Raw genomic sequence first — 15714 nt, 5'->3', positions numbered from 1 at the left:
GCGATATAAACTCAAGCCGCAAAGCAGCACGGACCTACAGACGTATTATCCAATCAGGTCTCTTGAATTGAGTTGCGTGTGTTTGATGCGACGACGTGTCACACGTATTGGTTCCACTGAGAACTTATCAGCTGTGTGCTTGAACTGAAGGTACGTTTAATGGATTTTCTTTGCAGTACTTTCAGAAACATAATTGTCATATTGTATGGTTCGTAAAATAGCATTATTCTCAATGTATTTTTAAAGAAGTTTACTCTTTCAAATGTGTTACTTTTAGTTTTTATTCAAGACGTTCAACTGCTTCTATATTTTGAAACTAAGCTGTACAAACAGTGATTTCTGGGAGAATAATAACAATAGTATTAATTTTTCATTCTGTAATTATAAGGTGTGATGCGTACATTTTTATTTTAGCATTCAAAACAATTTATTTAATTTCTTAGTGTTTTTCTTTTTAAAAAAAAATGATTTAGACAAAATGGTATAGAATTTTAATACTGGACCTTTATTGGTTATCAGCCATAATATGACAGTTATTTCACACAATATTTGTCATGATCAAAAGTCTGACTAAATACACTTTTTCCTGATTGTTTGTTATTTACTGTCATTGAAAAGATTGACACTGACACATTCATTTGTACTGGTACAGGTAATAATTTTAATAGTAATAGTAATATTAATATTTCACTTAATAACTGCAATACCTGTCAGTGAAACTGACATATAAAAATATTTTAACATTATTTGGTATCTGTTTGGGAAGTGTAACATATGTTTGGTGGTTATTGTACCGTTGCAACTTGCGAGCAGGTTAATATGACACAATATTGATATTTCTTTCTTTATGTTTACGGGCAGAATGGGTAGGAGTTATATTGTAGATGAAGCTGTGGCGAAATATCTTGGTGGTCTTCAGGCAGATCCCGGATCATGTGCGACTGGACTCCTGGCTGGTCAAGTGAGGAAACTAAACTAACCTATATTTAATTACGTCAGTTCACAGAACTATTTTTCCTAACATTTTCTTTTCACAGTCCTCTCCTCAGAGAGATTTTGTGGTGCTGGCCGTGCAGACTCCTCACAGGGAGAGTGAGGGGCAGCTGAACTCTTCCAGAGGGGGCAGCCCACTGGATGACATTGATGTGGAGTGGGTCACAGAACATGCCAGGCAGGTGGGTAGGCCTGAGTGACTCATGAAATGTTTTTACAGTCTAGTTGTACAGGTAAGGATTTGATATTCTCTATTCTAGGTGTCCCGCATGTTACCAGGAGGTCTTTGTATTCTTGGCTTGTTTTTAGTAACCCCACCTGAACTCTCCAAAGATGCCCAAAACACGTTAAAAAGGGTACAGTCCTTGATGTATTTGTCTTTTTATTAGCTAATATGATTATTAGTTAGAATAAACTAATAATTTTTTTTATTATTAAATGTATTTATTAATAAATTAAATAAATTATACTAATTTTATTATACTACTTAATTTAAAAATTGACTGGACCACATTTTAAATTTTATTAAAGATGATTTTGTAGGCCATCATAACTTCATCAATTATTTTTGTGCTGATCTCTTTATGTAGCTTATATTTGCCATGGATAAATGCATAGGTAAGGGAAGATTGTGGGAACTGACAGAAGAGGATGTGACTGATCGAGTCACCCTGCACATCTGCTCCAAAACTAAGAAGTATCCTGCACTCTACATCATTACATAATTTCCTCCGTGATCTATAAGCATCACCTGCTATGAATAACCTCAAAAGTTTGCATGATCCTTGACTTAAAATGTACAGAACTGTCTGCAAAACGCTTGATGTAAAAGATCCAAAGGTGAGAGACATTTTTTTGGGTGTAAAAACTTGGAATAGTGTGGCACAGAGTATTGTATTTTGCTGTGCATACTGATTTATAGAGTTCGGCCAAGCCAGCAGACTGGAAGTATCAGACAGATGTCTCATCATCTTGGCCTATGTTGACCTGCTCTGTTGAGGTGGATCTGCAGATCCCTCTGACAGGATCCTCTGATAACACAGACAAGTGCATTAAGGTGAGACAGAAGACAGATGGGGTATATGAAGACAAGTGTTTTATTTATGAAAGATTTTGTGTAGAATGTAAATTTGAAAAAAAAAATTTGAAAAGAAAATAAGCAGCGTATACAGGTTGTGAATTTAATCTTCCTTTACCCCCCTTGTCCAGGATGGTCTTAGGAGGTGGGCTAAACAGATTGAGGCTGGTAACTGTCTCATAAGTGGCAGACAGGCATTAGATGACTCTGAACTCCTCTCAGGACAGGTAAAGATGTAATTCTGTCATTCCTCTGTTGTACTGATTCAACATTTGAGATGAAGTAGACATTTTTTTCTTTCAGAAAAAGAACATAAAGACAGCCCATCGTCAGACACTCCCAGCCCGGATCCTTGTCTCAGATGTGAGCTTATCTTAATCTTATCTTATAATACCAAACATTATCAATGGGGCATATATCTGTGTGTAGTCAAAGGTTTAATAAAAATATCAATGTGACAGGAGCAGCCAGAACTGGATGAGCGGTGCAGTGCTCTGGTTCAGCTGTGCAGTGGCTCCATAAGGGTTCGAGGGGTGGTTCACTGTAGGGCCTACATCCACAACAACAAACCCAAAGCCAGACATGCAGCACAGGTCATTAAAGCCTATTTTCAATGCTTCATGCTTAGGGATGCACAATATTTTGGTATTATATATGTATGTAAGATGATATATATCAATATTAGATATGTAAATGTATTTTACATTTAAATAACCTTTGCAGTCAACTACAGTCAGTAACACTCAAAAGTTACTCTTTTTTTTTAACACTAATAATAATTAAATAACACTGTTAAATATAATCTTAAGCAAATCTCATTGTAAATTTTTCACACTGTACATTATAAGGTTGTGCCTGAATTCATTTCAACTAGCATTTAAAATGATTGATTTTACTTCTTATTGTTTTATTATTCATTTGTTTAGACAAAACAATTTTAATATCAGCCATTCATTTGTTATCAGCCATAACATAAACATTATTTCACACAATATTTGTCATGAACAAAAACCTGACTAAAATACACTCTTATATTTGCCTGTTATTTGCTGTCTTTGAAAAGACTGATACTGATTTAATTTTTCCTTTGCACTGGTAGGCCATTAAGAGAGACATCATAAACACGGTTTCCTCTAGAGTGGAGATGTTTCTGGAAGATCTTTTAATAAATGAAGGCAGTCACAAAGGTAAAGTGGTCCATCATGTCTCATGTGTGATGTCGAAAGAAAAAAAAGTCAACCCCAAAATGAACATTGTGTCCCCAGGTGAAAAAAGTACACTTCCATAATGTACTTAAAGTGCTCTATTTTCATGCACTAATTTTGTACTTAATATACTAAAAATTCGTCTTTAACCAACTAAATAATTTTTTTTTTTTAATACAGAGGTAGTATGTTAAAAGCACATTTTAGTTCATATTCATAGTGTCTCAAAATAGCACTGCTGAGTACACTTAGATGTTCTTAAGATTATCTTAAGAAGTACTAAAGAAGAATTTTTTGTTTATTAAGTACAAAATTAGTGCGTGAAAATAGAGCACATTAAGTACATTATGGAAGTATACTTTTTTTTTCACCTGGGTCATCATTTACTCACCATCATGTCATTCCAAACCTGTATGACTTTCTTTCTTCTGTGGAACATAAAAGAAGATATTTTGAAGAATGTTGGGAACCAAACAGTTTCAATTCCCTTTGATTTACAATGTATTTTTTACATTTTGAGTAAATGTCAGAATTTTAAACTTTAAGGTGATCTATTCCATAACAAGTTCCACAACAACGATTGCAAACATCAAACTGACCACTAGATGGCAGTAGGGTGCCACCATTTGTCTTTAATTTTTGTACACAGTACAGAAACAAATGTATTCCTAATTCAAGACATGAGTTCCCATATTGTTTTTCTAGGTCTGTGCACTGGGCAACAGGCTCTTCCTCGGCGTGTGTTTGCCCCAATGCCTTTCTCCGGCCTGTCTGTGTGTGACTACATGTTCCCAGATGAAAGTACTGCTGATGTGGCTGAGCGTCTGAAAGAGATGTTGGACTGGGAAACACCAGAAGAGGACATAGATATTAGTCTGGAGAACAATCAGTGTACGTTTTCCATATTTCAATATGAGACTTTAGGGCAAGGGTTCTCAACTCTGGACCTCGAGGTCCACTTTCTTGCTGAGTTTGGATCCAATCATGATCAAACTCAGCTGCCTTTAACTTTCTAGTAATTCTGAAAAAACATAGCCATAGAAAATGTAATGGTTTTAAAAAAGTAAAGAAAAAAAATTCTGAAAACCTTGGCTGTGTCCGAGATTGCCCTCTGTACCCTTAAATAGGGCACTATTTGAGGGGACAGCCATTTGTAGTGGTGTCCGAAACCATGCACTCGTTCAATCCCACAATGCACCGCAACAACGAGTGTACAACCAATGTATGCTTAACGGCTACAGAATACCCAAAATGCACTGTGAGAGTCGTGCGCCTAATGAATTCCCGTGTCTGACCAGAAGATGGTGCCTACGGCTGAATCATCCATTTTCCAAACTGTTGGTCCAATGTGGCTACAGCATAATATCAAACGGGTATAAATTCCTTTTTAATTGATTTATTAAATTGTTTAATTAAGTTTTGTACATAGTTTCCATGACAGAGTTCAAGATGAATCTTTTCATTACTACTAGAGCTGCCAGTTTGCTAAGTTTCAAATAATTATTAAACGGCAAGCACAAACTTTACAAAAGCGGCAGCCCTTCTGGCACAGTGACCGAATTCACTCACTCATTTACATTCACTCCCTGAAGTGAACTATATTAGTGGACTAATGTAGGGAACAGTGAATGAGGGTATAGGGGGCGATTTCGGACACAGTCCTTGATTAGCTTGTTCAGGTGTGTTTGATTAGGGCTGGAACAAAACTCTGCAGGAAAGTGGACGTTGAAGGCCAGAGTTAAGAACCCCTGCTTTAAGGATTAATTAATTCTCTCACTTTATTTGAGTGTCTCATGAAGTTGCACTATTGTATTGGTTTGTATCATCTATAGGCTTTTCCAAGTGGACCTCAGATCTGTTACTAGGGTATTGTGCAATGTAGAGCTCGTTGCTGGGTTTTATGGATGACTAACCACAAGTATTGTAGGGACTAGTTAAACGGTTAAGAATGCGTATAGGTATGTGATTTACAGAATGCTAAGTGATAAACCTTTTCAAAATGAGTGCACACAGACCTCTTGTGACACACCCAGCCTCATTCCACTTTAAATAATAGCCAGCTACACCTTGCATCTTGTTCTAACCAGTTCAAGCCCACAAAAGTTTTTCATGTATATGTAAAAGGAAAAACATAGTAATATGTTTAACCACAGGCTATAGAATGTCTGATCCCTTGTAATAACAGGCCCTTTGGGAATTTTGGATTATCATCTCTATGACAACACAACTTGGAATCCTTGGAAAGAGGAGATTATTTTCCTCTCTTTTTTTCCCTTCTGGCCTCATTTCTCTCTCTTCAGCGCTACAAGCCTTCAATACCTAGTTAATGAATTTTTACACGTTTGTGCATGTATTTTTTTTCTTCAGTATTTTCCCCTGAATTGGAGATAACTGATGACCATGGTTCCAGTAAACATGTCATCTCAGAAGTTGAAAATTCCAAAATTCACAAAGCCCCTCACTACTATGCTGGTAAGTGCCTAATATTATTAATAATTATTAATATAAATATTAAATCACTCTCTATTTCTTTGTGAGTAATACTTTTATTAATACAATAAATCATTCTCTTTGTATCATGATATTAAATGGGGCTCAACAATATAGTTAATGATACTTTATCTAATGATACAGTGTGAGTGACTTCTTGTTGTTTGTTAGTTGGCAAGGTGTGACCATATTTTTCCTTTTGTGATTTCTATAATTCTTGGAAACATCCTCATATTCCCATTTTAGCCCATTGCCACATACCTGATTTTCTCTCTCTCTCTCTCTCTCTCTCTCTCTCTCTCTCTCTCTCTCTCTCTCTCTCTCTCTCTCTCTCTCTCTCTCTCTCACACAAACACACAGGTGTGGCAGTAGCAGCAACCATTGCTCTTCTTGCCACAGCAACATCTCTGCTGTATTTTAGTGAGTGACAATGGAAATAGCAAATATGTAGCAAAGAATGTACAAGTGAGTGTGTATGTTTGTATAATATATTGTGTAATCTTAAATATAAATAAATTTGGACCACAAGTCTATTATAAGATTATTGTAATGTAAAATACACTATATGGCAAAAGTAAGTCTCCACATACTTTTGCCATATAGTTTATTTTACATTACAGTAATCATTTCTAATAAACAGGTTTGGCTATTTGAGAGAAGACTCATGTTAATGTTACACTATATAATGACAATCTAGAAAATTATGTGCCTAACATTCACTGTCTGACCTTACTGATGCCCGCTGTTTATCATTTTGCCGTTGTTCTGAAATTAAATCTTCAGCAAGACACACAAGCATCAGTGAGGATGTTGGGTGATGGGCTTTGTTCAGGCCAGTCAAATCATTTCTCTACAAATTGTTGCCACAAAGTTGGAAAAACACAGTCCTTTTTGTGATGAAGCACTGTGATTTGATTTATACTAGAATAACTGGAATAGAAAAATCCGTTAATTCAAAACAGTTGTTCACATATTTATGGTAGTGTATAGTGTAGCTCAAAACATATATTTTAAATATGTTAATTTTGGTAATAACATACCAGTTACCTTAAGTCCAAATTACACAATCATGTGTTTTGTTTTGATTTTATTTTTTCCCCTTGAGGGGGGAATAAGATTTCTGGCATGTTTTCACTTGTGCAACGTTAATAACAGATCAAAATAAAAACGTTAACTGTCATTATCCACGCATGTCTTTGTAGAATGTTTGTGGCTTTTCCAGTATATTATCATTGTGCCATTTGTCATGTCATTATCAAACCAATTCCATTTGGCTTCTGTAACGGCTCACCATTAAAGGCATACAGGAAATTATGTATTAAATTGAATGGAAAATACCCTCGGCATGAAATGTGTCTGTGTGTATGTCTGTGCCTTTTTTGTCTGTGTGTGTTTGTGTGAGATGATGCGTGTTGATGACACTCCTTATTCTAAATCAACCATCTTCAACCTTTTCAGATGAAGGACACCCTGGTAGTGCATACCTTATGATTTTTACATTGCAAATCCATTAAAATAAATACATTTTAATCTGGCAGGGACAGTGAAACATTTGTGTGAAATTTAGTTTTGATTTTAGGTAACATTTGATTTTTGTTTACTTTTTCCTTTTCATTTTTTCCTAGTTTAAGATCAAACCATAATTATTGTACCCCCTTTCAAAAAAACCCTGTTCTAAAGTACCAAAATCATCATGTGTAACCTTAACAGAGTCATTTAGTTTCCACAATGATATACTGACCTAAACTCACATTCACCTGCACCTCCAAACAAGCACTTGCATATGAATGCTTGCTCTCACACACAGTAATCCTGTGACTGTGTGATCTTTGAGTTAGCTGGGTACATGTCCGGGCACGTTTTACTTAGAACAACATTTGTAGGACAAATCTAGTTGTATAGTCATAAAGACATAAAAGAGCAAGGAGTGTTCTTGGCTGTTCTGCGTTCATTTTGAAGAAACCCTGACCCTGATTCATTTAGTGGAATGTGACAACATATGAAATCACACTTTTTGTGATATCATTATTTATTCTTTAAGCAGATAGCAGCTCGATACAAAATATATGACAAGTACAGTGTTCCCACAGTCATGGGAAACCTGGACATTTGAGGAGAGTTTAATTTCTGTGATGAATATACACTACCTTTCAAAAACTTTGGGGTCAGTAAAAAAATTTAATGTTTTTGAGAGAAGTCTCTAATGCTCACCAAGGCTGCATTTATTTGATCAAAAACAGTAACATTGTGAAACATTATTACAATGTAAAGTACTTGTTTTCTATTTTAATATATTTTAAAATGTAATGTATTCCTGTGATGGTAAAGCTGAATTTTCAGCATCATTGCTCCAGTCTCCAGTCACATGATCCTTTAGAGATTTGGATCTCAAGAAATATTCCTTATCATCAATGTTGAAAACAGTTGTGCTACATAATATGGAAACAATGAATTTTTTCAGGATTCTTTGATGAATTGAAACTTCAAAAGAACAGCATTTATTTGAAATAGAAATGTTTTGTAACATAATATCTTTACTGTCACTTTTGATCAATTTAATGCATCCTTGATGAATAAAAGTATTCATTTCTTACAAAATAATTTTTACTGACCAAACTTTTGAACGGTGGAGTACATTAATTACCTTCAATATAAAATATTCCATCAGCTTCTTCACAAACCATAGTGATGTGCAATTTGTGATTACGTTTTTCCCTAAAAATTATCATTTTGGGGCATTTTTGCCGTTGAGACAAATAGCCTGAGAAGAAACGGGATCAGGAAAGGACCTCAATTTGGGACTCAAACTTGGGTCACTTTCAGCGAATTAGTCTAACTGGTCCGAATGATTCATGAGTGAATTGATCTGAATTTAAATGGTCTTTAAAAATCCTTATACAGTAATCAAAAACCAGTGGAAAAGTCAAAAGTCATGGAAACTCATTGAAAAAAAATTGTGGGAACCCTGGGAACTGAAACAAGCAGTGTGCTTTTGATAACACTATGAAGTATTTAACTGTAAATGCCTTAAGGTGTGCGTGTTTGTTGGAGTCATGGACCAGCAGTCACAGAGTCATTACTTGATCTATCTCTGAAACAAGTCTGACAGGTTGACTAACGTAATTCACTTCCACCTTTTAAATTTCCTTGTTTACTCCACATCAGCATTCTCTTCCTCATCAGGACAGGCTGCAGTCTCTTTCTCTGGCAACAAACCGTACTCATTTAGGAAGTTCTCCACATCCATGGCGAAGAACTCCTCATTCAAGTGCTTTGTAATGGACAGGAAGTTGCCCAGAAGCTCTCCAGCCTTGTACACCAGCAGGGCGGGCAGAACGTCGTCTGAAAAACGCTCGTCCGCCCCAGTGGCAGAGGCTTTGATTCGGCAGAATTTGACGGTGGAATACTCTGCTGCCAGGCAGGTCAAGCAGTTGTTGAGTGCGTCACAACCTCTGATTCCTTCATCATAGATGTGCACCACCACTAGGGTCAGGCGGTGCTCTTTCTCGATGACATCCAGGAAGGCCTCCCCGCTATCCAACTCAAACACAGCATCAAACTTAGGCCCGAAACTCAGGCGCTCGTGCATCTCCTGCATGCACTGCTTGCGATACTTACGCAGACAACTTTCGTCCTCTTCTTGGATCATCTCGTATTCCTGAGTGCTCATCTGTGTGTGGTCAGACACAGCAAAATGTTAATAAACATTATAAAACTCTTATGCTGCCAGTCAACAATCTGGTCACACTTGACTGAATTGTTTCAGAAAAGATTCTAATGATCTTAAAAACCATTTAACATGTAGAATGAGTAATATGTACAAACGTTTGACTGGTAAGATAATGATGGTTAATGTACTTTGATTCTTGGAATTAAAGGGTTAGTTCACCCAAAAATGAAAATTATGTCATTAATTACTCACCCTCATGTTGTTCCACACCTGTAAGACCTTCGTTCATCTTCGGAACACAAATTAAGATATTTTTGATCAAATCCAATGGCTCAGTGAGGCCTCCATTGAAAGCAAGTTAATTTACACTTTAAAACTCCCAGAAAGCTACTAAAGACGTATTTAAAACAGTTCATGTGACTACAGTGGTTCAACCTTAATGTTATGAAGCGACAAGAATACTTTCTGTGCGCCAAAAAACAAAATAACGACTTTATTCAACAATATCTAGTGATAGGCGATTTTTAAAAACACTGCTTCATGAAGTTTCAAAGCTTTACGAATCTTTTGTTTCGAATCAGTGGTTCGGAGCACGTATCAAACTGCCAAAGCGACCTGAACCACTGATTCAAAACAAGATTTGTAAAGCTTCGAAGCTTCATGAAGCAGTGTTTTGAAATCACCCATCACTAGATATTGTTGAATAAAGTCGTTATTTTGTTTTTTTGGCACACAAACAGTATTCTGGTTGTTTCATAACATCATGGCTGAACCACTGTAGTCACATGAACTGTTTTAAATATAACTTTAGTACCTTAATGGGCGTTTGAAAGTGTTAATTAACTTGCTTTCAATGCATACTCAAATACTGAGCCATCAGATTTTATCAAAAATATCAGTAACACGTTACAATAAGGTTCATTAGTTAACATTAGTTAACTTCGTTAGTTAACACGAACTAATAATGAACTGCACTTATACAGCATTTATTAATCTTTGTTAATTTCAACATTTACTAATACATTATTAAAATCTTGTTAACATTAGTTAATGCACTGTGAACTAACATGAACAAACAATGAACAACTGTATTTTCATTAACTAACGTTAACAAAGATTAGTAAATACAGTAACAAATGTATTGCTCATGGATAGTTCATGTTAGTTAATACATTAATTAATGTTTAACTAATGAACCTTATTGTAAAGTCTTACCAAAATATCTTAATTTGTATTCCAAACGAAGATCTTACGGGTGTGGAATGACATGAGGGTGAATAATTAATGACTAAATTTTCATTTTTGGGTGAAGTAACCCTTTAAAATTATTTCCTAATTTTGTTGTGAATGACGTGTAGATATCAGGTGGGGATTTTTCACAGTACCTTGCGGCCATGCTTTTCCCGAGTGTCGTCATTATTAGATTTGGGGTTGGACATCTGTCTGAGAAGCTCTCTCTTGTTGGGAGGGATACTTTCATGGTCCTCACTCTCAAGTTTGAATTTCCTCCAGTCATGGATCACGCCTTTGGGCCCTAAGTACCGAAAGTGTTTTGTCATGATGACCTCAGCATGTCTTAGGCATATCACAGCGTAATGAGGGAAATCTCCAGTATTATCTCATCATTACTGTATATTGAATAGATGTTAGCAGGATATGTTCTGCAATCAATGTGATTACTGTAATGTGGATATTTCTTTGTTTCATTAATAAGTAACTCTTTTTAAAGTCTTTTTTCACCTGTTTGTGTTGCTGGTAGTTCCTCAATCTCAGGTGAACCTGACATGATTCCTCAATGGAGACCTGATGATAGATAATACAGATCTAATGAGCCATTTGTTTGTGTTTGTTGATTCAGTTTAAAGGGGATAGATGTACAATTCAGAAACACTTGTTATTAGCGACACCGGTGGTCGTTAAGTGAAGTGCAGCCAGCAACTTATGGCTCATGCTCGCACTCGTACACACGTAACATAGAGACTGAATGTGATTCAAGGTCCCGATATACTCATAGCGAAGTAAAAAAGTTGGAAAAACCTTTGCAGCGATATACTTTTAACAAACATCCCGACGCATACTGCTGAGAGCGACGTTTAGAGTACGTAAATGTGCTGCGCGTTTTCCTCTCACTAACAAGTTAACAAAACGCATAACAAAAATGGCAGTGGTGAGAAAACAGCAGTTAAAGCATCTGATCATAGTGATGTGGATATGTCTGCACACGCTCTGCAATTCACCGGCAACATGTCGACAGATGAGGTTATTAAAATTACACTGTTATGATTGTTTGATTATCAAGTATATTTGAGACTATAGATTATATCTGACTATGCGAGACTATAGTTTGAATTAATCCCTTTTCTTTGCATGACTCATTGACATTACAATACAGAATGCTCTTTCAGCATTATCCTGAAAATTGTATAAGCATTCGTTTCATGTGCCATTGAACATCTTTTTGATTTTCCCAGCAAAAACGTTCCAAGTCCTTCACATAAAAATCAGTCTACAGGCTTCCATAGACAACCTAGGATGTCAGGGAAGGTCTTGTTTTTAAAGTTTCGTTACAAGTTGTACACACATTGGCAAAAAATAAGCAAGCCTACATCAAAATTCTTACATATAGTTTCTTTAAGGATGGAAAAATAATAGGAAGTTATTGCTCCATCTGAATATGCCCATTTTATGCAACATCCTGTAACAAATTGTGTGTGGTTGACATTTCATCATTCCTTTTCATACTTCCAGACCATATGAAACGAACAAGCAGATGAAAAGTTTTATGTTTACAGTTGTTTACTAGTGTAGTCATTCTGATAGATTTTATTTCTGTTGCATGAGTTCTTGACACTGTCAGAGTCTGTTACAATGATCCAGGTTGAGGTGGAATTAGCAGATTACTCTCTATAGGTGATGGATTAGATTATAATCAGATTATAATGTTGTGAGTAATGAGTTTGTTTCTGAAATGCCCATGATGTTTCTGTTTTCTTGCATGTAAATGTGCATTCTAAGACTGATCTCATGGCAGTTGTACTAATGCTACACATATACATCTGAGTAAGTGAAAAACGGCACGCAATTGAGAGCATGCAATCTCAAAAAACTACCTTTTGTGGCTTTCTCAGAGCGATTCCAATGTATATGTGAGCAGCTGGCTTAAAGAAATGTGCTGATCAGCTACTACACTGGATGCTGCGAACAAGATACACTCAGAAATACGTCAGAAGTAATCTTGCTCAATCCGATTCATTGCTTTGTCATCCCTCTGTTTTACCTAGATTTTTCACTCCCATCAACAAATTCCATTACCAGTTGCAGTATTTGTGCAAGCAAGTCTAAGGCCTGTGCATGTTTTAAGCAGGTTTTAGATATGTTGTAGCAGTGTTATAGACCAGAACACCAAACAATTCAATCAGTGTATAATATATATAAAAACATTTTTTTTTATTTTTTTTTTTTGCAGGTGTTTTACCTGTATTTAGAATTTTTCACTTCATTGCGTTGTGTTGCATGGTTAACGGAAATCTCCGTAAAATTACTGGATAATGTCCAGGTAATGAGCTGCCAGTACTTTTTCTGTTATTTTACGGATTTCATTTTTACAGTGCAGAACTATCCCCGTGAACCAAGTTTGCAGTGGTCATTAATTAGAGGAAGAGAAATGTCATTCTTACCTGACCGTTTGCTGTGATTACCTGTCTTTGCTGTGCACTGTCTCAGATAATGTCTCTGTCTGCATGGACATCATGGTTACGTCTCAGTAATAATTTGATGTGATGTAATAGGATTATAGCAGAGGAATTAAACCAGCATGTCACAGAGAGAGATAAACAGGCAAAATACAGGTCCCACGTTATTACAATAAGCCCCTGGCACTTTTCATACACTGTAAACAATCCAACTTCTGTTTTGTCAGGTCAAACTCTTGAAATACTGTATTTACCTGTAAAGTAGACCATTTGAGTTTGCTTTTATAAAGCTATATAAAGTTTAAGCACTTTGAACCTCATATATTGTTGGATCTGTTATAGGCCCATTAGAGAAGCATTGTGGCTGCATAGGGAATACCCATAATCCCTTGCACTTCAATAATTTATTTTTGTGTGCTTGATCAAAACATGAGGAATTGTGAGGATATGTATATTTTAGTCATCCTTTACAATGAAAGGATAAAACATCTATTAAAGGCACAATATGTAATATTTTTAGATTAAAATAACAAAAACCTACTACAAGAATGTTATATATTTTGTTGTTTCCAAACAATGTTTAAATCCAGATAAATCAGCTATTTTTTAACCAGTGTAATGGCCCGTGTCATTGCGTCGCCTGTCAGAGACGTCATATCCGTGCTACCCTTGATTTCCATAGAAACCATGGAAACACCAGAGAAGCTTTAAAGCAGGGGTCTCAAACTCAAATTGGCTGGGGGCCGTTGCTGTGATTGACACCTCATAGGAGAGCCATTTTAACATTTAAGCACAAGAAAGCGCAACATTTCTGAAAATTTACTTTCCTTTGCGTTATTTCTCATTTACTTCAAATTTCATTACTAAAATATTTTTGCCATACTTAACAAAAAATGTAAACAGCAGTGTCTCTATCATTGTTACATACAGTATTAGTTTTTAACAGTTAGTGCAAATATTTTTCCCTTAATCTATTTTAGCTTAAATAACATCAAAATTATAACATCTTGCACTGAACAACACTGTACTGAACAAATGCAATCCCTGACAACTAGAGAATAATAATAATCATAATTTAACGGGCTGGAATATGTTTTATTTTTGAGATCAGATGCGGGCCGTGTGGAGGGGGAGGAGGGGGGGGGGGCGTAAATGGCCCGCGGGCCGGCAGTTTGAGACCACTGCTTTAAAGTATGCCTTTTATTAGACAGGAGAGCAACTGTTTGGATACTTTTATCGACAGAAAACTAATCATTGTTATATAGCTCAACACAGTTACACTGTAAAAAAAAAAAAAACTCATAAAAAACGGTAAATGACTGGCAGCTACGGCTGCCAAACAAAAACCGTAAAATTAAAACAAAATATCTTAATTCAAATAAAGTGCAAAAACAATAATTTTACAGAAATTTTCATTAAAAGTTTTGGTGAAAAACACTGTTATTTTACAAGTTTTTCCTTGTTTAAATTAAGATATTTTACTTTGATTTTACGTTTTTTGTTTGGCAGCCGTAGCTGCCAGTCATTTACCGTTTTTTATGTTTTTAAATCTCTTGTTTTCTTGATTTGTACCATATTTGTATCATGCCTCAGAGACAACGCTATTTTGTCAAGTGCCTAACATAACATAATCATAAAGCTTTATTTGTAGTAACAGTAATACAGCATTTTCTCCACCATACAATATATTTTAAAATGAATTGGATGCCATTTAGCAACACAAGTCATCCAGCTTTTATTAATGTGATGTTCTAATATCGATTTATGTAAAGAATTAAGCTCTTAGGTCAAAGTCAAAAGTCAAGATTTTTCTAGAGCACATTTAACACAACAGAAGTTAACCAAAGTGCTGTACATCCACAATCATAACATAAACAACAACAAAGAAAACAAAACAAAACAAAACAAACAGCTCTCAAACTGAATTAAATGCCAAAGAATAAAAATATGTTTTTAGACTAGATTTGAAAGCAGACAATGTTGGGGCCAGCCTCACCGACAGTGGTAAATTAATCCATAAATTAGGGGCAGCAACTGCAAAAGCCCGATCTCCCCTATGCTTCAGCCTAGCTCTAGGGACAACCAGAAGCATGTAGTCTGCTGACCTAAGGGACCTCAATGGGACTTGTGGTGGAATAAGGTCAGAAAGGTAAGTTGGGGCTATAGCATTTAAGGATTTGTAAACGAACACCAAAACTTTAAAATCAATCATAAAATGCACTGGACGCCCGTGAAGGGAGGCCAGTATAGGAGAAATGTGATCACGCTTACGTATTCCTTTTAATAGCTGCGTATACGTATTCCAATAGTCTAGCTGCAGCATTCTGCACCAACTGCAGGCGTGAGAGTGATGCCTGGCTGACACCAACATAGAGGGGATTACAATAGTCCAAACAAGAAGAAAGAAAAAAAGGGGTGCCCAACCATGTTCCTGAAGATCTACCTTCCTGCAGAGTTCAGCTCAACACACCTGTCTGTAATTATCAAGTGCTTCTGGAGATCTTAATTAGCTGATTCAGGTGTGTTTTATCAGGGTTTGATCTAAACTTTGCAGGTAGGTAGGTCTCCCCAGGAACAGGGTTGGGC

The 15714-nt window shown here is 36.0% G+C and overlaps 2 protein-coding genes across 5 annotated transcripts; one reads left to right on the top strand and one right to left on the bottom strand.

The window, feature by feature from the left end:
- The first annotated feature begins 19 nt into the window (after window positions 1-19).
- Window positions 20-7110, top strand: LOC127522456 (protein odr-4 homolog). Of its 3 annotated transcripts, none has more exons than XM_051912482.1 (14): window positions 20-150; window positions 862-961; window positions 1038-1175; window positions 1254-1349; window positions 1584-1690; window positions 1797-1833; window positions 1916-2050; window positions 2203-2298; window positions 2375-2434; window positions 2539-2664; window positions 3171-3258; window positions 3982-4167; window positions 5644-5748; window positions 6127-7110. In XM_051912482.1, the coding sequence occupies exons 2-14, from the start codon at window positions 863-865 to the stop codon at window positions 6192-6194; spliced, it is 1341 nt and encodes a 446-aa protein (XP_051768442.1). In that variant the 5' UTR covers window positions 20-150; window position 862; the 3' UTR covers window positions 6195-7110. The 3 variants fall into 3 exon arrangements, with proteins under 3 accessions (XP_051768442.1, XP_051768428.1, XP_051768435.1); XM_051912468.1 differs by having other exon boundaries at window positions 21-150; window positions 2533-2664; XM_051912475.1 differs by lacking the exon at window positions 20-150 and adding an exon at window positions 173-208 and having other exon boundaries at window positions 2533-2664.
- A 129-nt stretch (window positions 7111-7239) lies between these two features.
- Window positions 7240-14239, bottom strand: LOC127522494 (phosducin-like). 2 transcript variants are annotated; one of them, XM_051912529.1, is made up of 3 exons: window positions 11177-14239; window positions 10822-10970; window positions 7240-9436 (listed from the first exon to the last, which is right to left on the bottom strand). In XM_051912529.1, the coding sequence occupies exons 1-3, from the start codon at window positions 11220-11222 to the stop codon at window positions 8918-8920; spliced, it is 714 nt and encodes a 237-aa protein (XP_051768489.1). In that variant the 5' UTR covers window positions 11223-14239; the 3' UTR covers window positions 7240-8917. The 2 variants fall into 2 exon arrangements, with proteins under 2 accessions (XP_051768489.1, XP_051768500.1); XM_051912540.1 differs by having other exon boundaries at window positions 10822-14238.
- Window positions 14240-15714: the final 1475 nt, after the last annotated feature.

This window comes from Ctenopharyngodon idella, chromosome 2, assembly GCF_019924925.1.
Source record: "Ctenopharyngodon idella isolate HZGC_01 chromosome 2, HZGC01, whole genome shotgun sequence".
Lineage (NCBI taxonomy): Eukaryota > Metazoa > Chordata > Actinopteri > Cypriniformes > Xenocyprididae > Ctenopharyngodon > Ctenopharyngodon idella.
The sequence above is the reverse complement of the archived record's forward strand: the minus strand, read 5'-3'. Positions and strand labels throughout refer to the sequence as shown.